Source organism: Drosophila sechellia, chromosome 2R (assembly GCF_004382195.2).
Source record: "Drosophila sechellia strain sech25 chromosome 2R, ASM438219v1, whole genome shotgun sequence".
Lineage (NCBI taxonomy): Eukaryota > Metazoa > Arthropoda > Insecta > Diptera > Drosophilidae > Drosophila > Drosophila sechellia.
The window spans coordinates 4,413,756-4,437,072 of NC_045950.1; the positions used below are offsets into that span (position 1 = coordinate 4,413,756).

At 44.0% G+C, this 23,317-nt stretch overlaps 9 protein-coding genes and 1 non-coding gene across 11 annotated transcripts in view; 5 read left to right on the forward strand and 5 right to left on the reverse strand.

Annotated features, from left to right (window-relative positions):
* Positions 1 to 904: 904 nt before the first annotated feature.
* On the reverse strand, positions 905 to 1,617 carry LOC6608128 (phenoloxidase-activating factor 2; the record flags this gene model as incomplete). Its single annotated transcript, XM_002032840.2, has 2 exons — positions 905 to 1,401; positions 1,473 to 1,617. Coding segments are annotated over 2 exons (642 nt in total), but the record flags the coding sequence as incomplete, so codon positions are not given.
* Positions 1,618 to 2,622: 1,005 nt separating this feature from the next.
* Trnai-aau lies at positions 2,623 to 2,696 on the forward strand. Its single transcript has one exon. It is a non-coding gene; the product is annotated as a tRNA-Ile (tRNA).
* Positions 2,697 to 3,566: 870 nt separating this feature from the next.
* On the reverse strand, positions 3,567 to 5,326 carry LOC6608130 (glycoprotein-N-acetylgalactosamine 3-beta-galactosyltransferase 1). Its single transcript, XM_002032841.2, has 3 exons — positions 5,136 to 5,326; positions 4,189 to 5,072; positions 3,567 to 4,131 (listed from the first exon to the last, which is right to left on the reverse strand). The coding sequence occupies exons 1-3, from the start codon at positions 5,176 to 5,178 to the stop codon at positions 3,718 to 3,720; spliced, it is 1,341 nt and encodes a 446-aa protein (XP_002032877.1). The 5' UTR covers positions 5,179 to 5,326; the 3' UTR covers positions 3,567 to 3,717.
* Positions 5,327 to 5,762: 436 nt separating this feature from the next.
* LOC6608131 (ras-related GTP-binding protein C) lies at positions 5,763 to 7,579 on the reverse strand. The gene is made up of 5 exons (XM_002032842.2): positions 7,398 to 7,579; positions 6,846 to 7,316; positions 6,564 to 6,782; positions 6,362 to 6,504; positions 5,763 to 6,306 (listed from the first exon to the last, which is right to left on the reverse strand). Exons 1-5 carry the CDS (start codon positions 7,398 to 7,400, stop codon positions 5,985 to 5,987), a joined length of 1,158 nt encoding a protein of 385 aa, XP_002032878.2. The 5' UTR covers positions 7,401 to 7,579; the 3' UTR covers positions 5,763 to 5,984.
* Positions 7,580 to 8,062: 483 nt separating this feature from the next.
* LOC6608132 lies at positions 8,063 to 8,743 on the reverse strand. Its single transcript, XM_002032843.2, has 2 exons — positions 8,639 to 8,743; positions 8,063 to 8,577 (listed from the first exon to the last, which is right to left on the reverse strand). The coding sequence occupies exons 1-2, from the start codon at positions 8,671 to 8,673 to the stop codon at positions 8,136 to 8,138; spliced, it is 477 nt and encodes a 158-aa protein (XP_002032879.1). The 5' UTR covers positions 8,674 to 8,743; the 3' UTR covers positions 8,063 to 8,135.
* Positions 8,744 to 8,949: 206 nt separating this feature from the next.
* LOC6608133 (probable ATP-dependent RNA helicase DDX27) lies at positions 8,950 to 11,821 on the forward strand. The gene is made up of 5 exons (XM_002032844.2): positions 8,950 to 9,119; positions 9,178 to 10,002; positions 10,206 to 10,938; positions 10,999 to 11,542; positions 11,604 to 11,821. Exons 1-5 carry the CDS (start codon positions 9,027 to 9,029, stop codon positions 11,755 to 11,757), a joined length of 2,349 nt encoding a protein of 782 aa, XP_002032880.1. The 5' UTR covers positions 8,950 to 9,026; the 3' UTR covers positions 11,758 to 11,821.
* A 235-nt stretch (positions 11,822 to 12,056) lies between these two features.
* On the forward strand, positions 12,057 to 14,208 carry LOC6608135 (poly [ADP-ribose] polymerase tankyrase). The gene is made up of 5 exons (XM_002032845.2): positions 12,057 to 12,241; positions 12,305 to 13,185; positions 13,250 to 13,312; positions 13,368 to 13,563; positions 13,627 to 14,208. Exons 1-5 carry the CDS (start codon positions 12,158 to 12,160, stop codon positions 13,783 to 13,785), a joined length of 1,383 nt encoding a protein of 460 aa, XP_002032881.1. The 5' UTR covers positions 12,057 to 12,157; the 3' UTR covers positions 13,786 to 14,208.
* Positions 14,209 to 14,358: 150 nt separating this feature from the next.
* LOC6608136 (DNA mismatch repair protein Mlh1) lies at positions 14,359 to 16,504 on the forward strand. The gene is made up of 2 exons (XM_002032846.2): positions 14,359 to 15,213; positions 15,269 to 16,504. Exons 1-2 carry the CDS (start codon positions 14,397 to 14,399, stop codon positions 16,444 to 16,446), a joined length of 1,995 nt encoding a protein of 664 aa, XP_002032882.1. The 5' UTR covers positions 14,359 to 14,396; the 3' UTR covers positions 16,447 to 16,504.
* On the reverse strand, positions 16,447 to 17,761 carry LOC6608137 (succinate dehydrogenase assembly factor 2-A, mitochondrial). The gene is made up of 3 exons (XM_002032847.2): positions 17,583 to 17,761; positions 17,276 to 17,472; positions 16,447 to 16,873 (listed from the first exon to the last, which is right to left on the reverse strand). Exons 1-3 carry the CDS (start codon positions 17,598 to 17,600, stop codon positions 16,597 to 16,599), a joined length of 492 nt encoding a protein of 163 aa, XP_002032883.1. The 5' UTR covers positions 17,601 to 17,761; the 3' UTR covers positions 16,447 to 16,596.
* Positions 17,762 to 18,035: 274 nt separating this feature from the next.
* The window catches only part of LOC6608140 (low-density lipoprotein receptor-related protein 1B), a 54,365-nt gene continuing 49,083 nt past the window's right edge, over positions 18,036 to 23,317 (forward strand). For both annotated transcript variants that reach the window (XM_032716944.1, XM_002032850.2), the window contains exon 1: positions 18,036 to 18,743. In XM_032716944.1, coding sequence (XP_032572835.1) covers positions 18,569 to 18,743 — 175 coding nt within the window. In that variant the 5' untranslated portion in view covers positions 18,036 to 18,568. The remainder of the gene's footprint in view (positions 18,744 to 23,317) is intronic.

Below are 23,317 nucleotides of genomic sequence, written 5' to 3' on the forward strand. Positions count from 1 at the left end.
GACTTCCAGATCGTGGGCACGAGGAAAGCGCCGCTAATGAGCGAGGAAAGCGGACTTTTTCGTACCGGACCAGTTGGCTGTCGTCGTCGTCGCCTCGCACACTCGAAACAATTTGTTCTTCTTTTGCCCACCAACACGTTATTGAATCTCTTTCACTGCCAGCTAACTGGTTTTTTCAGTGCTCCGCCACTGCTCGCCAAATACACACACATTGACCACTTTCCAGGGTTCTCTTTTCACTCACTCGCGTGCTTTGATGTCGCAAATTTACCGATCCACCGCCTGGGCGTTCAAATTGAATTTCAACTACGACGTCGTCGCACAATTCCACTAATTAAACTAGTCGCCTCGTTTAACTAACGCCCGGAAAAATGTTGCTGCGGTGCGCTCGAAAATTCGGACCTCGCGCTGAAGAAATGCTAGAATAACAACAACTGCGCCAGCTGAGCGATAGTGTGGCCAGCCGCTCTGTTCGTGGTGGGCAAACATCGATGCCGCCATCGATGCTGGCAATCGGCATATTGAGTACTTTTGGCTTATCATTTTCGCTGAGTTTGAAAGTTTGGCGGTTAAGGTGAACTTAACAGATTTAAGGGAATTTAAGTTTACGCGAAAAATTTATATAGTATTGACTAGCTTCCACTATTTTGGTGGAAGCTACCAGAAGCAATAAAAATTATTATAGACGGTTTAAAAATTTAAATCTTAATAAGGTCACTGTAAAGAACAAATCAAACAAATGTCATTTCATGTGCTAAATATCGCATACTGCATTTAAATAATAATATATATTACACTTTCATTCAACTGAATGGTAGTCTAAGAGAAAAAACTCTTACTTTTTAATTTGATAAATGCATTTATTTGATTCGATATATATAATTACATTAGCGAAGTTTGGTATTTAAAGCAGCTTGTATCTTTTTTGATAGGACGAAATTCTTGGGTGGATAGGAATACAGTTCCTAAGCGGTTCCACTGAGTTGCTTTTCAGGTTGCGATCAATCCACTCCCTGAACATGGACACATTTGTATAGGTCGAGGGGACGTTTGGCCTGCCGCAGCCGACGCCCCAGGCCACGATCCCGACCTGCTGAAATCTAGCGAAGATTACGTCAGGGGAACAAACCAAGGCGGAACCACCGTCGCCAATGCAGACATCCTTGTCCTTCTCTCCGCCGGCACACATGAGACTGGTGGCCAGCTGAAACCTGGCTCCCAACCTGGTTTTCCTCAACATATTCTGGCAATCTCCTCTGTTCACTATGGGTAACTCGACTTTCTTTTGTATGCTCGACATTTGAGAGTCGTTAAAAAAACGCTTTCCCCATCCGGACACCAAACAGTGTGTCTGGTCAATGGACGCCCCTTGAAGAGGTAAGCAGATGGACTGGATGTCGTCTATAAGTTTAAATGGAGAGTCCAGGTATAGAAGTATTTGAAGTCTTCGTGTCGAGCCACCCTGACCCCACGGCGTTCCTGATGCCGTTGCGGTTCGTCCACGGACGCCATGTCCCATTCGCCAGCTCTGACCACAATCTCATGTGAGGTCTTGGACAGCAGCAGGTGGGCCGCCGTTAGCACAACCCCGGGGGCAATCAAGGAGCCTCCTCCAAAGAACGAACCCCTTCTGAATAGTTTTTTTTTTTTTGAATACTAATTCTATTTATTAAGGTTTATTAAGGAATCGTTCAGTAATTCCTCTGTACATAACCTAATGTGTGATAAAGATAAATGAGACCAATTGGTATCTTAATTATAAAGTACAAAAGAAAGAAAAATCTAGTCTAGTTATCAATTACTTAAAATGAAATATGTTATATTATCCTCCGGGTAAGGAGATCGCTGGGGTGTACCCTCTTCAGTCTTCGGAGGGAGATGGGATCAGCTAGGATAGTTGCTAGTCGGTTCGGGTGGGCCATAAGCCTGTCGGCATAACGGCTGCTGTGGAAATTAATCTGATCCCCAAGAAGGGGAATAGTGCGATTGTCCAGGGAAACTCGCCATTCTGTGCGTAATCCATAGGGTCCAAGGGCAGATTCTCCATCTGGAGTAGTTGGGGGTAGAATGGATACAAGTTGCGTACAAACTCTGTAGACCTGTAGTGCACTTACTTGAGCTCCCCCCATTTCCCAACACACTTCAGTGGGTCCACATGAATACCTGAGTTGGTCGATGCCAACAACCGCCGGTTTGATGCACTTCCCATTGTTGGCCACACATCTATTTGGTCCATCACATCAATGGTCCAGCGGCACTCCATCGTCCGATTCAGATGACTATTTGGCGAAGACTAATCTTGCAATAAGTATTCTCAGCAGACTTTCTTATTATATTCCTTCTTTGCTGATAAGAATAAAAAAACATGCAATATGTTTTCCAAGAAATTTAAAATTGTAATCGAATTGTTTTTTATTTTATATATATATATATAAATTTTATATTATATTTATACATTTATATATCATTCTATATATTTATAAACCAATGGTTTGGATTACAAAAAAGTAATCAGTTTATAGATAACACTCACTTTATTCGAACTTTAAATAAGTAGCGATATGAGTGTTTAGAGAAGCACCCCTAATTGAAATTGATAACCCAGAACGCCGCTGTCACGAAGGCCCATTAGCTCAGTTGGTTAGAGCGTCGTGCTAATAACGCGAAGGTCGCGGGTTCGATCCCCTCATGGGCCAATCCTCATTTTTTGCTTTTAGCCGGATAGCTAGCCAAGTCGATCTAGGCATTCCTGTCTTCATCCTCTATAGGAACTGTAGTACCCAGAATACTTTAGCATAGATCACGCTATATTAAAATCATCTAATCGCTGTGGACGCGCGTTCACGTAGTGACGACACGCACCCTGAGAGCGTACGAAAGTACTTAGTGAGCTTTCAGAAAACAGTTTTATAAAAAATTGTATAGAGACATCAATGTCCATATTTAGCTTATGGGCATTATTATTGGTCTCATGTCAAGAATAGATCTTCAATCGCATTCGAATATCATATAATTTCGACCAAAAAGATCAAAAGGTGGAAAAGGTCCCGCAAGCCAATTTTCTTTGAACTATACATATGAAAAATAAATGAATAATATAATTATTAGAAATATATTAGCTTACTAATTGATTGCGAAACCCATTTTCCCTGAAACTCAATGTACAAAATGCAAGTATATTATAATTATTAGAAATATATTACTAGTTTTATTATGTTGCAGTTTAATAATCACTCATATTGCATTAAAACACAATCCAAAGATTAAAAACATAAATACCTTCAATATATTAGCTCTCTACTTACCGATCTTAAAAATTAAAATTGCGTATAGGCAATGTTGTCTTGTATGAGCGTGCATTTTTAATGTTTAAAATGGGTTATTGATTAAAATGCAACTTCCGGAAAAGTATGTCCATGTGGTGTCGGGAATCTCCTGCGAATCCAAGGGATCAGCTTAGGATTTTAAGATCCCTTGGCTAGTCGAGTATCTCCCAATTTTGTATTGAATTAAATCAACTAATTTTGTGAAAGAACTGACATCTGACCATGCCCATTATTGGATTTACTATATCTTTATTATGATATATTTGAAATACTCTAAATAAAATAATAATCTAAGAAACTTTGTATTAACTGGAAGAGCTGAGTAGTTTCAGAAACAGCTCGGTTCCAAACCACCTACTAACCACCTCCTACCAACTAAACTCAATACATGTTAATTTTCCTTCGATGTTTCCTTGGATTTGGAATGCTTATCCGTTTCCTCTTCAGTGTACTCCGAATCATTGTCTTCGCGTTCCTCGGCCTCCTTTGAAAGCTTTTCCCTGTATTCGGCCTCCTCCTTTTCCACCTCCTTGGAGTCCATTTCCCGCGCATCTGGCTCCTTTGGCTTCTCGGTCGTGGTCGTATAGATTCTGTCGTAATCATCGGCGGAATCCTCGTTACTGGCCAGGGGACGCACCACGGGAGGCGGTAGCAACTGGCCAACTTTGAGTTTAGCCGGCAGAGGCTCCAGGGAACGCAGTAGGCCGTACGGTTTCAAGTGGTAGATGAGGTAGTCCAGGACATAAAAGGAATTCGGAGCTACGTAGTAAAAGGAGATGGCCAAGTCCGAGCAGCAGTCGAGACCCTGTCGAAACACAAGATGCAAATAAGAGTTATGAAAACCTATCCAGGCGAAACTTACTTCATCCGTCTTGTAGTAAAGGTAGTTCCAGTACCAAAAGTTTTTATCCCGCTTGGCCGGGATCAAGTGATGCTCCGGTATGAAGGGAAACATGCGACCGCGACCGATTTCGTCCCTGGAATCGCCGGCGGTGACGTTCAGGTTCTCCATGCATCGCCCGATTTCGATGTCCTCGTTGACCACCGTTCCTGGCAAGCACATCTTGGGATTGGGAATGCCATCGACCACGAAGCGACGCAGCGCCTCCCGACTGAGTATGTAGCCTGCTCCGCCGGACATGTAGCCCTGCTTCACGAGGGGCTTGAACTTGAAACCGAAGTGCACGGGTGTTTCGGGATTGTACGGATAGAGCATATACCGCATATTCTCGATCACGGCGTAAGTGTCGTCATCGGCCTTGTAGAAGAAGTCGGCGTCGTTGTAGTGGTGATGATAGACATACTTGAACGCCTCCTTGACCTTGGCCCATAGATTCTCCCGTCCCTCGCCAACGTCGAGCTTCACAGTGGGCAGCTCCTCATCCGCGCCGGAGCTCATGAAGAGCAGGATGTTGCAGCGCTTGCCCCAGGTTCGCTTCACATGGCGAGCCTTCTTCTTGTGGTTCGTTGGATTGGTCATCACCCAGCAGAGGATGCGTACCTCCTTCTTGAGCTGCTCGGCCACGCTGACGTTGTCGTTGCGATGATCATGCTTCAACGCGCTCTGCTCCGGAGCCAATTGACCACTTGTGGCCCCCTGGGAATCGCTTGACAGGCGAAGGCGTCTGCTGAGATACGGATAGAGACTCTCGTGCGGCGCAATGCTGGAGAAGATTTGAGCCAGGCAGTAGCCGGCCACCAAGCCTACAATCAGGGTAAACACCGAGCGATTCTTGGAGCGCGGAGCTGCAATTGGTCAGTGGATTAGATAGATAGATAGCTACTACGATATAAGTGAGGATTATGCACCTTCTGTTAGCAGGGAACGAGACAAAAGACTTGCACTCGTCATTCTGTACCTATTGGGGTTTCCCTTTCAACTGGGAACACAGAATGGTTCACTTGTGCAAACAAGAAGTGGGTTATGTGTCCAATTGTCTTGCAATTACGTCAAAACTTTAAGACTCTATTTACACCAGCAAATGAACCCTAATGCGATTGCCAAGCGACTGAGCAGCAGCATAATCTTGTCCAGGTCTGGAGCTATAGTTCCTGAAAACAGTTGATTAAACATAACTTGTGGAGTAGTCGATCTAAGGAGAAAGAAATGGGTCTATGTACTTTAGTGGGTTAGGAATATTGCGTAGGAAGCAAGTAGAAAGTTTCCAAGATAGAAACTATCCTTTATATCTTATATTCTTATATGATTTCGAGACAAAATAGTTTTCTTTACTCAGCGGAGAGATTTTAGACCATGGATAGTTTTTTTTTCTTAAAAGATCAAAACTAGTTATCTTTTTTTTGAGGGTCAAAATTATCTAAAAACAATGAACTATCATAGAGTAGCACTTCCAAAAAATGTACGTGGCAGCATCTAAAACAACCAATCACAACAAAAAAGTAACGTAAGAAACAATAAATTAGGCCAAAGCACACTTGTATTTAAAAATAGACATATTTATTGGTAGTATTATCATTAATTTCAACCGCTGGGCAATTTTTTACGCTGCTCTGTGAGAGTGGCGTCTTAACGTATCAATAGACAAAGGTAACAGCAGATTTAACGGAAGAGAACGTACAAATTGGAATCGAAGAGTCCACAGAGAAGCTAGCGTAGGGGGCAATAAAAGGGGCTCGCCGCTTGGGGATGCAGTGCGCCTAATTAATCGGCTGCGCTCGCGAAATTCCACCTGCGTCGTGGCCATGGCGAATCAGTGTCTGCTCATCGACCAGATCATCGTCGTCCTGGTCGTTGTTCTCCAGCTGCTTCTGGCGCTTTAGCCGCAGCTCGAATACCTCGCTGATGGCGTCGCGGAAGCAGATGAAATTGTAGTCGATGACGCCCTGCCGGTTGAAGTTCTCCTCGCGCAGGATGCAGACCAGGGCCAGGAACTTGTTCACCTCCCGCAGGTAGAGTATCGTGTTGTTATTCAACTTGATGAGACTAGAGCTCCCGCTGTCAAAGGCGGTTTCTTCGGAGCTGCGGAAAAGCAATGGTTATTAAGCAGTAAATACATCGAAATTAGTTAACTTGCCTGTATATGCTGGACAGATCAATGACCACGTCAATCATGTCGCAGCAGAGCTCATACGTCTGCATATCGACTGGTGACGAGTCCGTGGCTATGTAAATTTTGGAAACCACATCGAACAGAAAGGCTTTTTCTATTCCGGAGTTCTGCAATGGATAAGGAATTAGCTGCGTAGTTCGAAAACAACAATGCAAGTTTCGCGTACTGGTATAAAAATGTTAAGCAGATTCTCCAGCGTCGGCAGCTGGGGAATCAGCTTCTGCACCACCTTGGAGAAGGCCTCGAAGATGGAGTGGTCGTATATGGAGGTCAGATGGAAACTCAGGTGAATCTGATCGAGGCCAGCCTCGTTGAGGTCATCCGACGACCGCTGGTGTATGTCCCGCTGTGATTCCATTTTCGAGTCGTCGCTAATTCCATCCACCTGGGAAAAGAGCAGGTGTCGCTGGGTTATCAACACGATAAGCGCCCAACTCATGGATATTACCTTGTGTATAAAAACCTCGAACTTGATGCGCTTATTCACTTTGTAGGCCTGCAGCACTGTGTTCTTGAACTTGGTCAGCGCCTCGTTGTAGTCATCCTTGGCATCGATGACAAAGACCAGGGCTCCACAGCCTCCAAAGATCATGTCCGAATCAAAGGTCGGCTCGAAGAAGTCAATCTGGCCGGGGAAGTCCCAGATCTGGAACTGCACAAAGCTGGAGTTGTTGATGTCGTCCTTCACGATCTTACTGGTCGACTCCAGGAAGAGCGTCTCGTTCGGCGACATCTTGTGGAAGACCACTTTTTGGATGGAGCTCTTGCCGGATCTCCGCATTCCCATCAGCAGAATGCGCGGCTTTGTCTCGCTGCTGCCCGTTGCATTGGGTTCCAGTTCCAGGCCATCCTGGTTGTAGGCTCGGTAGCCAAAGTCCTTGGGGAACGTGTCCGCCGGATAGTCATCGTCATCGTAGCTCTGAAAGGGCGTGATTGGGTGCAAGTCTGTCGGTTGCAATGGGCGGGGGCCAATGGCGATATGGCTTCTTTGTCTACTCACCATGCTGTCGGAGTCTACCGCCTTCCACTGGATTCTGGTTTTGGGGGTGGGGCCGGCCGTTGGTCAGCGAATGTGTGCATGAAACGCACAGGTAATGGCGATAGCGATCACGATCAGTTTACCTTTTTCTGTTTTTCCTGCGCGTTTCTTATCGCAATCCCAGTGTGTGCACACCTGCTGACCGAACTCAGCTGTTCCTATCGATAGCAAACAGCTGGCGTGATTACCAAGGATGCTGCCGTATGGTCACACTCAGACCACATAAAAGAAATTTGGCGCGAATCCATACATTTTTTTCAAATCTTATACCTTTATACTATAGTTTATAATCCTTTCCAGCTTCAGCACCGCGTGATAAAGTGCGGGCACAAGTCGTCCTCCAGTATATGTATATTTATCTAGGTGGATCGGCGTAACAAAGGAAAATTATTTGCACATTTTCAAGACTGAATCTAAAACTTGGATGATTATTTTTAGCCGATCCTATTTAAGAAATTTTCAATTTAATTTTTAGATTTAGAAGTAGAAATGAAGTATTGTTTAACTAAGCTAAACCAAAATGAAACTCAATTTCGGTTAACCAAACAAAAACAACCAAAACTTGATTGAAAATATCACCGATCCATTAAAAAAAGATTAATAATTAATTTACCCTGGTAGAAACATACATTTTCTAGTTATTAAAAATGTTTAATTTCACTTAACGAAACAAAAACGTACAACAAACCAACCCTACGACTACTGGGCGGCCAACTTGGCGTCCAACTGGCCCAGATCAACGCCCAGTTCCCTGAGCCGTCTCTCCTGCTCCTTGGTGTCCAGTCCGTGTTCCTTGTTGTACCTGTAGTTGACAGTCAGCTGCACCTCCTCCAGACCACTGACATGCTCGTACAAGTTGCCCTCCAGTCGCAGATCGATGTCGCTCTCCTCGCGCAGCGCACAGAAGTACAGGAGGAAGATCGCGAGGCTGGCGGAGATTACGTAGGGTTGGTACCACAGGGTCTCGTCGCTGCCGCCACTGCGTGTGTCCTTAGCGCGCCAAGTGGCCGCCTGGCTGCCGAAAAACTTGATGGGCTCATTGCTAACCATGTCGTCATCCGACTTTTGGCTGGATGCTCCTTGGTTCTTTGCATAGAAGCGGGATACAGGTGGAGTGGCGCCTGTGGCTGGCATCAGTTGCCTACGAAGACAGCCCATTGTTACTTCTGTTGACGAGGTATCTTATCATTATAAAAACTCACCGCAGCACCCTTGTTTTTGTCAGCAAACGCAGCATTTTCGATGAAAACTCAAGCAAATTTCATAACAACATTGGTTAAACAGCTGACGTTTTAGAGATGATAGTTATCGCCGGCACGCAATTTCGTTATGTATCGATGCCTTGAAAAAACAAAGTAAAATATCAATTATGATGAAAATAATATGTTGCTTGTACTTAGTATTCTTATGTTTATGGTTATTTGCAATTACTTAACATTACAAAAGCAACAAACTAATATTTACCCAAATTCCACCCTCGCTTGCAAACGATGATTTGACCACAGGTTTGCCCATCCCTAACACGCCACACGTGTGTTTTAAATTGTAAACACGCGCTGGTGTAGTTTTTAATAGTTCTTTGCTGCAAAAATGGGTGCAACCAAGAACCTGGACTTGATAGGCACCATCGAGGACGATGCCGAGGTGGAGAACTTGTCGGAGGACTCCGATGCGGAGGTCGAGGTAAGTAGCTCGCACTTTTAAAAACGAAAGCAAAACTGAGTTCCGAGTGCCTTCGCAGTACCAACCCACAAAACTGAGGCACAAGAAGGTGACGGAGTTTGAGAAGGGATTCGAGTTCGTGTCCTCGGTGAAGGAGTACAACCAGGACACTTGGGACGACCTGATGAAGTACGTGAAGCGGAAGGCACGCACAAAGACCGACGACAAGATCGCCGCCCGGCTGCAAAAGCGGGGTGGCGCCGAAGCTGTGGCCGCGGAGCAGAGCGATGGAAGTGAGATAGATCTCTCCGAAGACGAATTGAAGCATGACAACCTGCGGCTAAGGGAGAAGAAGGAGTCCAAGAAGAAGAAGAAGAAGGCTGGAGAGGAGGATGAAGAGGACGAGGGCGAGAAGATGCAGTTCGCCGACACAGTGGAGGCGAACGAGCAGATCACCTCCTTCTACCAGATGAACCTGTCACGTCCCCTGATGCGTGCCATCGGTGTGCTGGGATACACATATCCTACGCCGATCCAGGCCTCTACGATTCCGGTGGCTCTGCTAGGTCGTGATATCTGCGGTTGTGCTGCCACGGGAACTGGAAAAACGGCTGCCTATATGTTGCCTACTCTAGAGCGTTTGCTGTATCGTCCTCTTAACAACAAGGCCATCACCAGGGTACTGGTTCTTGTGCCCACTCGTGAGCTGGGCGCCCAGGTCTACCAGGTGACAAAGCAGTTGTGCCAGTTCACCAGTATTGATGTGGGTCTGGCAATTGGTGGTCTGGATGTGAAGGCTCAGGAGGCAGTACTTCGCCAGAATCCCGACATTGTCATTGCCACGCCAGGTCGTCTAATCGATCACATTAAAAATACGCCCAGTTTTACATTGGATTCCATTGAGGTAAGAAATCAAGGAGAATTTAATTTATATAACTTAAGAATGATGATTCTCCATCCTTGCGCTCTGAGCTCTTTGTGGAGCTAAGAGGAAAACCTGGTTCTTGCTTGTGCGCGGCAGTTGCAAGCTGATTTTACATCTATTGTGTTTGCTTTGTTTGCTTCAGCTGAACCCTTACTTTAAATATCTTTTGATATCCCGAACAGGTTCTCATTCTGGACGAGGCCGATCGTATGCTGGACGAGTACTTCGCCGAACAGATGAAGGAGATCATCAACTCCTGCTGTAAGACACGTCAGACCATGTTGTTCTCCGCCACAATGAGCGAGCAGGTCAAAGATCTGGCCGCCGTGTCGCTGGACAAGCCCATCAAGGTGTTCGTCAACAACAACCAGCAAGTGGCCTTCAATCTGCGTCAGGAATTCATTCGCATACGTGAGGATAAGGAGGGCGACCGGGAACCCATCCTGGCTAGTTTGATTTGCAGGACGTTCCACGATCACTGCATGGTATTTGTGCAAACCAAAAAGCAGGCCCATCGACTGCACATTCTACTGGGTCTCTTGGGCGTCCGGGCCGGCGAATTGCATGGCAATCTCACCCAGCAACAGCGTCTGGAGTCCCTCAAGAAGTTCAAGGAGGAGCAGATTGATGTGCTGATCGCCACAGATGTAGCTGCTCGTGGTCTCGATATTGTGGGCGTAAAAACGGTCATCAACTTTGTAATGCCCATCACCACAGAGCACTACATCCATCGTGTGGGTCGTACCGCTCGAGCTGGGCGTGCTGGTATATCCGTTTCCCTGGCCGGTGAAAAGGAGCGCAAGATTGTTAAGGACATAATCAAGAATGCGGAAAGTACCATCAAGAATCGTATTATTCCGCCAGAGATTATTGAAAAATACCGCAACAAACTTACAAGCTTGGAGCCAGAAATCCGTAAGTTCATATAAATGTAACATTTTTTAAATTTGCTGATGTAATTTTATTGTTTTGTAGAAAACATTCTGGACGAAGAACAGGCCGAACGGCAACTAGCCAAGACGGAGCAACAGCTCTCAAAAACAGAGCGAAAGCTGCTGGGACAGACCAACGAGCGACGTGGTTGGTTCCAGACGAAACAGCAACGCGAGGCGGAGAAGGATCGCTTAGCGTTGACAACCGGCGACGAGGATAAAGCATCTGGAGGAAAGGGCAAGGGCAAAACGGCAGGAAAGCGTAAGCGACCCGAGTACGGCGGCGATGGCGAGAATGGACCACCGGTCAAGGAGCTCGAGGCAAAGCGCAGCAAGAAGAAGAAGGAGGAGCCTCGAAAGAAGACGCCCGAGCAGCTCGCCAAAGAGCGAGCCATGAAGGAGATCGAGAAGGTGTCGCTTGTGCGCGCCAAGATGGCCAAGCTGCGCAAGCGTCCGGGCAAACTGGGAGCCGCCACCGAAGTTCACAGAGGAGGTGCCTCCGACGGCAAACCGAAGCGACGCGGCGGTCAGTCGGCATTCACTAACGATTTGACCGATGTGAGTCGTGGCGGAGCTCTGCGTCTAAGGTAAGTAGCTCTTTCTCGCTTTTCGTTAACAGTTGTTCTAATTTTGTACACCCTTTTCCAGGTCCGAGGCAAATCGGCACAAGAAAATGACCAAGATCGCTGCCAAGAAGAAGGCGAGCAGTGTGAAGCTAACGAACAAGGCGGGAAAGAATAAGTTCAACAAGGGCAAGAACTTCGGAGGACCTCGTCATGCCAAGAATGATAAAAAGAAGTAGAGCTGCAAACTACGCTATGTTAAATCGTATACTTGTAAAATAAAACTTTTTCTTCTTTAAGGCATTTAATTCTTTTAATTTACATTAAACATAAGGCGCCTCAAAAAAAATGGCGAGTCCGAATGAAATAATAAAACCCTTAAGAGTGTCGGGATAACACATTAATCTCTAATGTAACTGCAAATTTACTATTGCTTAAATTAGTTTCGTTTGTCACATTTAGCTTAGTTTAAAAAGCGCGCCAATGATATCGATAAGAATCGATATGGTGTAAACTTTTTCAGAACATCGCCTCCCTTCACTAATTTTGCCTGGCCATTTTCCTCCTTTCGCTTTTTTCCTGATTTTGGCCACAACAATGTGCTTAAGCTGCTAAATTTGGATTTATCTAAGTTTCCGTATGATGAACAACATAAGCAAATACGGACCTCCCCTAGATTCCGACTCGGATAGCAGCTACGATGGATTCTACTTCTCGGATGTGGTATGTGTTCCTTGTTCTGTTCCTTCTGGTGTTCCTTGGGTGACTTGGGTATCTTCCGCACAGGTGAAACGCTCGAAACCAGCTCCTTACGTGGATCCCGAGCAGAAGCTCTACGATGCAGTCGTCGATGGGGATCTCACGACGATGCAGCAGGAGATGCGCAGCCTCGTCCTCCAAGTGGATCAGCCAGTAAAAGGTGGTCTTAACTTACTGATGCTCGCATGTCGCGGCCACTGCCAAATAGTTGAATGGCTGGTGGAAAGGGCAGGGGCCAACGTGAATCGCCAGCTGGATTCCGTCACGCCGCTGATGATGGCCTGCAGCACCACCCACATGGATCCGTGTGTGGTGGAGAGAATTGTGGGCCTGCTCCTGCGGCACGGAGCCGTGATCAATGTGTCGGACAAATATGGAATGACACCCCTTATGTTCGCTAGCCAGAATGGCTTCGTCGGTGTTGTGCGTCTGCTTATCAAGGACGTTAGCTTTGATGCTGTGGATAATCAGGGCTGCACTGCCATCTTTCACGCCATCGAGAAAAATCACGTGGAGGTGGTCAAGCTGTTGGTAGAGGCGGGCGCGAATGCCACGATAGCCAATAACAAGGGCTACACGCCCACCCAGGTGGCGGAGTGCCATGGATATTACGACCTGCTGGAGATCCTGCCGCGCCCAGCCTCCACTTACCTGGTGCCGACGCACTTCCTGGGCTACAACACGCTAAGGGATCACATTCCACGCATCTTCCTTAAGAGCGATTGCCCGGAATATTTTCAGGAACTTAACAACATACTGCAGGCCATCAATATTGGCAATATGGTTCAATACTTTGCCATTGCGAAGATCTCGCTGGCAGATTTCCTCGTCATGGATGAGGAGTCACTTCGCAAGATCGGCATCGAGTATCCCATCTTCCGTCACAAGATACTGACGGGCATTCTTGAGTGAGTGGACTTAAATAACGTAAAATTCGTATGGAACCTATCATAAAATGTCCCTTTATTGCAGCTTTCATCTTCATCACTGGAGCATCTCGTCGATAGCTCGGGTCAAAAAGGATGACATGAACAAGTCAGTGGTGGTCTATATTCTGTTACTATTTCAACTAACACAAAAATGCTTCCAGCTTCTATGAGATCCTACTGATCACCGCAAGTCATCTGCAGCACTTGGTCATTATTCAGGCCTCCCTGCGCTTCATCCTAAAAAACCAGGAGCACAATAAAATGGGGCAACCTTCGGAGATTCAGTTGGCTGCGATGAAAAGCAGTCTTGAGGGATATAGAGATGTAGTCAACCAAATCACAAAGACAGTCAAATATGTAAGTGTCGCATTTTAATTGTTCTTACGTCAGGACCCTCACTTATTTTAAATATATTTTTAGCTTGGTTCCTTCAGTCCCTCCCAGAATCCCCTGTTCATTGACTTCAATGAAATACTCGCAGAGCGTAAACGCAAAAAGGTGCGTAGCTATTTCAAGTACACCACCATTATCCTGGGAATCTCAGTTTTCATTTGCCTTAAGTGCAAGTGGTTCGCATAGTATCCGCTGAAGAACATTCCCCATATTATTTCCAACGTTTACGAAGAACGTGGTTTTCCTTACCGCTCTGAACTGGCGGAATTTATTTGCAAATCCAAATAGTTTTAGCTAAAACTCATGTTTCGTAGGAATCAAACTTTATTAATTGTTATTTCTAACTGTTAGGAAACGCGTAATCTCTCAATACATTTAACAACAGTTATCTCGTTAAGACAATATATTTTAGAACCCAATAGAAATATATCAAACATTACCTCAAAACTAATGAATATACCTGAACTAAAAGAAACGAAGTACTCAAATGTATGAACTAAAGGTTATGACGGAAAACACCATATATATATATATTAATACAACATCGAATGTAAAAATTGAAGAATTATTTTTGTTAACCCATTAATAAAGAAGTTGTTAACCAACCAGCCCATTTTTAGTTTTAAATTAGGTAATGTATCTTCAATTTTTGTTCATATCCTTATAGGCAAAGTGATATCACAATTCAAATTTACCGCCTTACCGCATAGTCTGTTTTATCTCTTGTATACTCCCGCGCAAACAAACGGGCACACTGATTTTTGTTTACATTAAACTTCGCGTAAAGATTTCCCGCCATGGCGGCAGATTTGGAGCCTGGGGTCATCCGGAAGCTGGACGAGGTGGTGGTGAACCGCATAGCCGCTGGTGAGATCATTCAGCGACCCGCCAACGCCCTGAAAGAGCTGCTCGAGAACAGTTTGGACGCCCAATCGAGCCACATCCAGGTGCAGGTGAAGGCCGGTGGGCTGAAGCTGCTCCAAATCCAGGACAATGGCACGGGGATACGACGTGAGGATCTGGCCATCGTGTGCGAGCGGTTCACCACCTCCAAGCTGACCCGCTTCGAGGACTTGTCCCAGATAGCCACATTTGGCTTCAGAGGAGAGGCCTTAGCCAGCATTAGTCATGTGGCGCACCTAAGCATCCAGACCAAGACGGCGAAGGAGAAGTGCGGCTACAAGGCCACCTATGCGGATGGCAAGCTCCAGGGACAACCGAAGCCGTGTGCCGGAAACCAAGGCACGATCATTTGCATAGAGGATCTGTTCTACAACATGCCGCAAAGGAGGCAGGCACTCCGTTCGCCGGGCGAGGAGTTCCAGAGATTGTCCGAGGTTCTGGCTAGGTACGCTGTCCACAATCCAAGGGTGGGCTTCACCCTCCGCAAGCAGGGAGACGCGCAACCTGCCCTGCGTACACCTGTGGCCAGTTCCCGATCCGAAAACATCCGCATCATTTACGGGGCAGCAATTTCCAAGGAACTGCTGGAGTTTAGCCACCGCGATGAGGTTTTCAAGTTCGAGGCTGAGTGCCTGATCACCCAGGTTAACTATTCTGCCAAAAAGTGCCAGATGCTGCTGTTCATCAACCAGCGACTGGTGGAGTCCACAGGTTAGTGAGTTTAAACATCTCCTCATTCAGAAAACGAATCCAACATATCCCTTAGCTCTCAGAACCTCCGTGGACTCGGTTTATGCCACATACCTGCCCCGTGGCCACCATCCTTTCGTATATATGAGCCTGACGCTGCCGCCCCAGAACTTGGACGTGAATGTCCATCCCACCAAGCATGAGGTGCATTTTCTCTACCAGGAAGAGATTGCGGATAGCATCAAGCAGCAGGTTGAAGCCCGACTCCTTGGCAGCAATGCCACGCGGACGTTCTACAAACAGCTAAGGCTACCAGGAGCCCCCGACCTGGATGAAACCCAGTCGGCTGATAAAACGCAACGTATCTATCCTAAGGAGCTGGTGCGCACTGACTCCACTGAGCAAAAGCTGGATAAGTTTCTGGCGCCGCTGGTCAAAAGTGACTCGGGAATGTCCTCCAGTTCCTCTCAAGAAGCGACTCGTCTGCCAGAAGAGAGTTTTCGCGTTACAGCGGCAAAAAAATCGCGAGAAGTGCGTTTGAGCAGCGTGCTAGACATGCGGAAGCGGGTGGAGCGGCAGTGCAGCGTTCAGCTGAGGAGCACGCTCAAAAACTTGGTCTATGTGGGGTGTGTGGATGAGAGGCGAGCCCTGTTCCAGCATGAAACGCGCCTTTATATGTGCAACACACGCTCGTTTAGTGAGGAACTTTTCTACCAGCGGATGATTTACGAGTTTCAAAACTGCTCTGAAATCACAATAACTCCGCCATTGCCTCTCAAGGAGCTGCTGGTGCTTTCGCTGGAAAGCGAAGCCGCCGGCTGGACGCCCGAGGACGGGGATAAGGCTGAGCTGGCGGACAGTGCTGCGGACATTCTTCTGAAAAAGGCGCCTATCATGAAAGAGTATTTCGGGCTGCGCATCTCCGAGGATGGAATGCTCGAATCTCTGCCAAGTTTGCTGCACCAGCATCGACCTTGTGTGGCCTTCCTGCCCGTTTACCTGCTCCGCTTGGCCACCGAAGTGGACTGGGAGCAGGAGGCACGATGCTTCGAGACTTTCTGCAGGGAAACTGCTCGATTTTACGCGCAATTGGATTGGCGGGAGGGTGCGACTGCGTGCTTTTCCAGATGGACAATGGAACACGTTCTATTTCCGGCCTTTAAGAAATATCTTCTGCCACCACCACGCATCAAGGATCAGATCTACGAGCTCACAAACCTGCCCACTCTGTACAAGGTGTTCGAGAGGTGTTAGTTTCGGTTGTTCACTTCCATAACTTTAAAGATTCATTATATTTTGTATTCTAAACATACATATTTGCGCTTTGGTAATTGTGGTAAGGATATGATCTCCTGGATCATAAAAACTTCTAACTAATCATATTCATAAGCACGAGGTGCATGTCTAAGCATTCAGATCCGGCTGGCGGAGTCGCGTGACCCGTTCGGCGTTCTTGACGTGCTCCTTCAACAGCCCCATAATCTCCGTGTCGTACTCCTTGGGCGTGGGCTTCACCTCGGTGGCCCAGTAATAGATGTCCCAGTCGTTGCTTACCCCGTTGATCAGCTGGTCGTACTGCGCCGTCTGCTCGGCGCTGAAGTTCTGGAGATGCTTGGCCGCAAAGGTGCTCAGCAGAAGATCGTTCTCCAGCATTCCGCGCTTGCGCGATTGGTACAGAAGCCTGGAGAGCATTGGTGAAGTGTTTTTCTGGTTAATATTAAGAAATACTTATGGAAAGAATAAGTTCAGAAATGCGTTTGATGAAGAAAATAGAAATTGAGTGTTGAATTCCTAATTTCCTGTTTTACATTTCAAAATGAAAAGTAGTATGGAAATATCTAAATAGCGGTAATCATGTTTGCTTAATAAAAGTCAGTAAAAAATTATTATTGGTTTAGTTTAATAAGTTTATATATCAAGCTAATCCAAGACAATGGTGGATGAAAGCAAGGGAAAATATAGAAATTAAACTATGATCTCTTTTAATTAAGGATTAAATAAAGTATAATATTGTGCGCCTTCTGGCAAGCATAAATATTTATAATTTAATAGTTATTAATTAATAGTTAATAGTTTTACCCACCGCTGCTTGCGAGTTTCCAACGGCTCATTGGGACGCACCGGATACTCCGGCAGTGGGAGATAATCCGGGTCCTCGTAGTCCACAATCACGTCGTCGAAAGTGCTGGCCAGAGGTGGCGGCGGCGGAGGAGAGTCCTTCATGTTGGACATGGAGCGTCTCCACGGGAGGAAGATCCAACCCGAAATATCCATTGTCAACTGGTCGTTGCGAAAATATAAATAGAAAATGTACATATGTAGGAAAACTGCACAAAATGCATTCAATTGCAGTCTTATGCAACCGCTTTGGGTACAGTTCCAGGGCTTACCCTTAATTGGCGCAGCATTCTGGGTGCAGACAATTATAAACTTCTTAAATTTCTCTGTTCAGTATGTATTTTTAAATTTGTATTGGGCTATAGGAAAATTTGAAAAATCAAAATATTGTGACAACTGCCGGCTGTTCGATTTGTGACTAAAAAACGAAAAGAGCGTTTTCAGTCTAACAGAGCTTTTTTGTTAAGGGACTTCCTCTGTTTTATTTTTAATTAGCACTTGTTGATATCTTCGATAATATCAAAATATCTCCATTAAAAGTAATGAGATGATTATAAATCAAAATTATTTTAAATAAGCGCCTTGCAATTTCTGTGGTCCATTAACAGCACTGTTAAATTTCTTCATCTCACTAACAGCGACAGTGTGACCGCAGTCACGGATGTAAAAATACCTTTCCATAGATGCACGTAGTATTTAACCGGCTGGAGCGCTTCAATCGGTAAACGCAGTTGAAGGTGTTCGGTTGCTTCGCGCAAATCTCGCAGGGCAGAAATCGAAAAATATTTGAATCGAGCGGTCGTGCGTGCTGCTGAAGTCGAAGAAAATATTACGGGAAATCACGCCGCTTCGGTACAAACAGCCGGCATAATATAATGAGTTAGTATTTGTTTTTTCCGTTGTGTTTGGCGGATAAGAAAATCGCGGCATGAGGGATGCTGAAGTGATTGAGTGCGGTGTACTAATGTGCTGCGAATTCTGAGCGCGCAAAGCGTTTCGAAAAAGTAAACAAACAAAATGCATGTTTCAATGGAAATCTAAGTAAAAAAGTTACCTGTTTGTGATTTGCTTGCCACCCCCGGTTTACGTCTGTGTTGGTGTGAGTTCGAGTTCGTGAGTGTGCGAGTGTTGCGTTATTGTGTAAAAGGAAGGCTGAAACAACACGAAGGAGAGCAAGAAGAAGAAGAACAACAACAAGGAGAGTCGCGCGCGCGTCTGTGTGTGCGTGGTGTGTGCGAGGAGAGAGGCCAGCGGCATAATGCCGGCGACAGCGAATTCATGGGTCTTGTTGCTGATGTTGTTGGTCGCCGTGGAAAGATGCAGCAGCAACAGCAGCGGGCGCATCAATTTTCGCAGCAGCAGCAGCAGCTACAGGAAGGTCCAGTGGCAGGAGCAACAGGAGGCCCCCACTCTGCGTCCCCTACCCGATAAAGGTACGTGTGCTATCTCCCTCTGGCCCACCTCCCTATCTCCCTCTCGCTCACCCGCATCTTATTTGTTGTTAATCTGCGGTGCATTAACCTGGCCTAAGTAAACATCTCTTTCTCCCCGCGCTCCCCCGCCCATCACTCTGGCTGTGCCAAAAATAACAACTGCTCTCCGTCTGCCATTCTGTCTCTCTGTCGGTCTCTTTGTCTCTCTGTTTTTGTATGCTGTTAGTTCCCCTTTCCCCATTCCCCCTCCCCCGCCAACCGTCACTTCACTTTGTTATGCAAATTCCTTGGTTTTCTCGCCGCAAAATGCCGCAAAACAAATGAAAATAGAAACAAAAACAAGTGTATGCAAAATATTTTTGTCCCTTTTTTTGCGGTTTCGGTTGGAATTTTCACGCAACGAGAATTAAATAAAAATATTTGGCCATCATGCAAGATGCAGATCTCGAGGATAGTCCAAAAAAAGGAATTGAACTCAGCTTGAATTTTTTCCAAAGAGTTTTCAAATATAAAAGTTGAAGTTGAAGAAGTCCTGCAAAAATGTACTAATTTAAGGTCTATATATATTTTAAAATTAATTAAATTAATTAAACAACATTAGAAATGTTACACTTGAACCCATCACTTGACTTTTTGCATGTAAGCAAGTAAAGATACATAGAATTCGTAGTTCGCGTCAGCCGCTGACACCGAATGAAATACTTATGGCCGCGAAAAATTTGCAACAACAAATGAATTTAAATAAATTATGTACATACATACAATGGACTTCTTGACTCGGGCGCATTATGCATGCACATGATCCATGACCCGGGGGTCCAAAAGTCTGCGCACAAAGGCCACCGCTGCCCCCATCTCGTTAAGATTGAGATAAGGAACGCGCAGAAGTAAATAAAATTAAAGTAAGCATTTCCTCATTTGACGAGCGATGCGACGCCAGAACTCAGTGACAATTTGAGCGCGCGAATGCACAGAAGGCAACGAAATCAATCAAACGAATTGTCCAGCTCAATGAAGCTGGGTTCGGAAAAATCGAATTTTTGAAATTTAAAAGCTGGAATCGTTTGCCCATTTTTTGCCCATGTTTGCCCACCAATTAGTTTTTTTTGCCCACGTCCAGTTTTTGAGATATGAATTTTCGAACAAGTTCGAAAATTTTCGAAGATCAAAAATTTCACTTTTTTCAAAATTTTTTTTTTTTAATCGCAATAACTTCGTTTGCCCACGTTTGCCCACCCTTTAGAATTTTGAAATTTTCGAAAATTTTCGAAGATCAAAAATTTCACTTTTTTCAATTTTTTTTTTTTTAAATCGCAATAAAATCGTTTGCCCACGTTTGCCCACCCTTTAGAATTTTGAAAAAATGTATACTTTAGAAAATATAAGACATTCAAGTTTACCTCGGTCTACTTTGCCCACCCTTCGAAATTATTTTTTTTCGTTTGCCCACTCTTAAAAATAAAAAATTTCGATTGCCCACCTCTTAAAACTAAATAATTTCGTTTGCCCATCCTTTAAAATTAGTTTATTTCGTTTGCCCACCCTTTAAAATTAGTTTTTTTCGTTTGCCCACCCTTTAAAATTAGTTTTTTTCGTTTGCCCACTCTTAAAAATAAAAAATTTCGATTGCCCACCTCTTAAAACTAAATAATTTCGTTTGCCCATCCTTTAAAATTAGTTTATTTCGTTTGCCCACCCTTTAAAATTAGTTTTTTTCGTTTGCCCACCCTTCGAAATTAGTTTTTTTCGTTTGCCCACTCTTAAAAATAAAAAATTTCGATTGCCCACCTCTTAAAACTAAATAATTTCGTTTGCCCATCCTTTAAAATTAGTTTATTTCGTTTGCCCACCCTTTAAAATTAGTTTTTTTCGTTTGCCCACCCTTCGAAATTAGTTTTTTTCGTTTGCCCACTCTTAAAAATAAAAAATTTCGATTGCCCACCTCTTAAAACTAAATAATTTCGTTTGCCCATCCTTTAAAATTAGTTTATTTCGTTTGCCCACCCTTTAAAATTAGTTTATAATGTTTGCCCATCGTTTAAACTTAGTTTTTTCATTAGCCCACCGGATCGGCGGACCAATTATCAAATTTTCTTAATCATTAATAAATTTCATGCAAGTGTTGATGAACATACATATATATAGTTGTTTGTATATATACATATATATTTATGTACATACATACATATATGTGTTCATCATAATCAAATAATATTAGTGCTTCTGTCCGCCGATCCTAAGATACATATGTAAATTGGCGCCACAACTTACAGTTATTACATACATCTGTACAAATTTGGTTTTATAGATGGAAAATCGAAAAAACCATTTTTAAGGGGTGGGCAAACGTTTTTAACTGAAAATATATATTTTAAAGAGGTGGGCTAATGAAAAAACTAAGTTTAAACGATGGGCAAACATTATAAACTAATTTTAAAGGGTGGGCAAACGAAATAAACTAATTTTAAAGGATGGGCAAACGAAATTATTTAGTTTTAAGAGGTGGGCAATCGAAATTTTTTATTTTTAAGAGTGGGCAAACGAAAAAAACTAATTTCGAAGGGTGGGCAAACGAAAAAAACTAATTTTAAAGGGTGGGCAAACGAAATAAACTAATTTTAAAGGATGGGCAAACGAAATTATTTAGTTTTAAGAGGTGGGCAATCGAAATTTTTTATTTTTAAGAGTGGGCAAACGAAAAAAACTAATTTCGAAGGGTGGGCAAACGAAAAAAACTAATTTTAAAGGGTGGGCAAACGAAATAAACTAATTTTAAAGGATGGGCAAACGAAATTATTTAGTTTTAAGAGGTGGGCAATCGAAATTTTTTATTTTTAAGAGTGGGCAAACGAAAAAAAATAATTTCGAAGGGTGGGCAAAGTAGACCGAGGTAAACTTGAATGTCTTATATTTTCTAAAGTATAAATTTTTTCAAAATTCTAAAGGGTGGGCAAACGTGGGCAAACGATGTTATTGCGATTTAAAAAAAAAAAAATTGAAAAAAGTGAAATTTTTGATCTTCGAAAATTTTCGAAAATTTCAAAATTCTAAAGGGTGGGCAAACGTGGGCAAACGAAGTTATTGCGATTAAAAAAAAAAAATTTTGAAAAAAGTGAAATTTTTGATCTTCGAAAATTTTCGAACTTGTTCGAAAATTCATATCTCAAAAACTGGACGTGGGCAAAAAAAACTAATTGGTGGGCAAACATGGGCAAAAAATGGGCAAACGATTCCAGCTTTTAAATTTCAAAAATTCGATTTTTCCGAACCCAGCTTCTTTGAGCTGAATTGTCCGTCTGTCTGACAATTCCAACGAGTCAAAGCAACGAATGAGATAAACGACAAAGTTAGAAAGCGACTCGGATTATTCATTTATTAAGCTTGTGCACTTATTTCGCATTCACTGCGATATCTGTAATCCCTATCCCTACGCAGATTTAGTATCTACATCTTCTGCGATGAATTCAGTAGCTAGGAGCTAGCTGCACCCACAAATGTTGTTGTTTATGTTCTATTTTTAAAAACTCATTTTTAATCTTTTCGCCAAAGTGTAAACAACAACAACTGTATTAGAGCACAAAATGTGTATTGTTGCTTCCATTTAAAGTCCAGCTATTTATATAGATCGTATGCATTTACAGTATAGATTTCCTTTTGTATCGCGTTTTGCAAGGCCGTTCACTTGCTATTTCACAAATCGCATAATTAAGCCAATTTGCATTTTGTTAATCCAGACAAATGGACATGGCTAATGCTTCGATTAAAGAGAATTGTATTCTGAAAAACAAGATAGCATCTGTTTTGGCCCCAAAGGCTTAGCTCTTTCTTAACTAATAATTTTCTATAATCAAGTAGTCGTGTTTTTAATTCATTTTTAAGAACAACTTGCTATGTAAAGATTGCTATTTTTTTACGTAAGAGTTCTGTCTAATTTTTTAACCTGCTGCGGCCTTTTGAACTGTTCAACAATTTGCGACGCACCCACAATTTGCGACCCGTGCACAAATTTGTGTAGCCGGCTAAAGTGTTTCGCAGTGAGCGTTCTGCCCCGCGGCTATAAAGGGATGGAGGGGCGGTGGGGTGAACCCTACAGTGAATCCTCCCTTGCGCCACCTCCATTGCCATTTCTGCCACGGCCATCCTGGGCTGGCGGAAATATTGCGGAAATCGTTTATCATGTCGCCAATGGCTCTGTTTTAATAATTGCTGTCCGCGTTAAACGGACGGTGTGGGAAAAGGGGGCTGCAAACCGGAAGGCAAAGTGGGAGTGGCACGCCTCATTTGTGTTCACGAACGGAGGCAGAAGAAGTGATGAAAGCACACTGATTGTCTCCAGAGATATATTCAGATATATTGTTAACTAGTTAAATAGTGCAATAATATAGATGGATTATATAGCATAAGTGCCTTTTTTGATTAAATTATAATCCTGGGTTTATTTCTTATCTTGCTTGTGTGTTACTCAGTCACGAAATCGGACACTGATAAGGATTTGTAGGTAATGATTAAACGTTGATTATTTGTTTAAAATTAATCGGTACTCTTGAACACTAAAGCTATTCTATTTGCTTAAG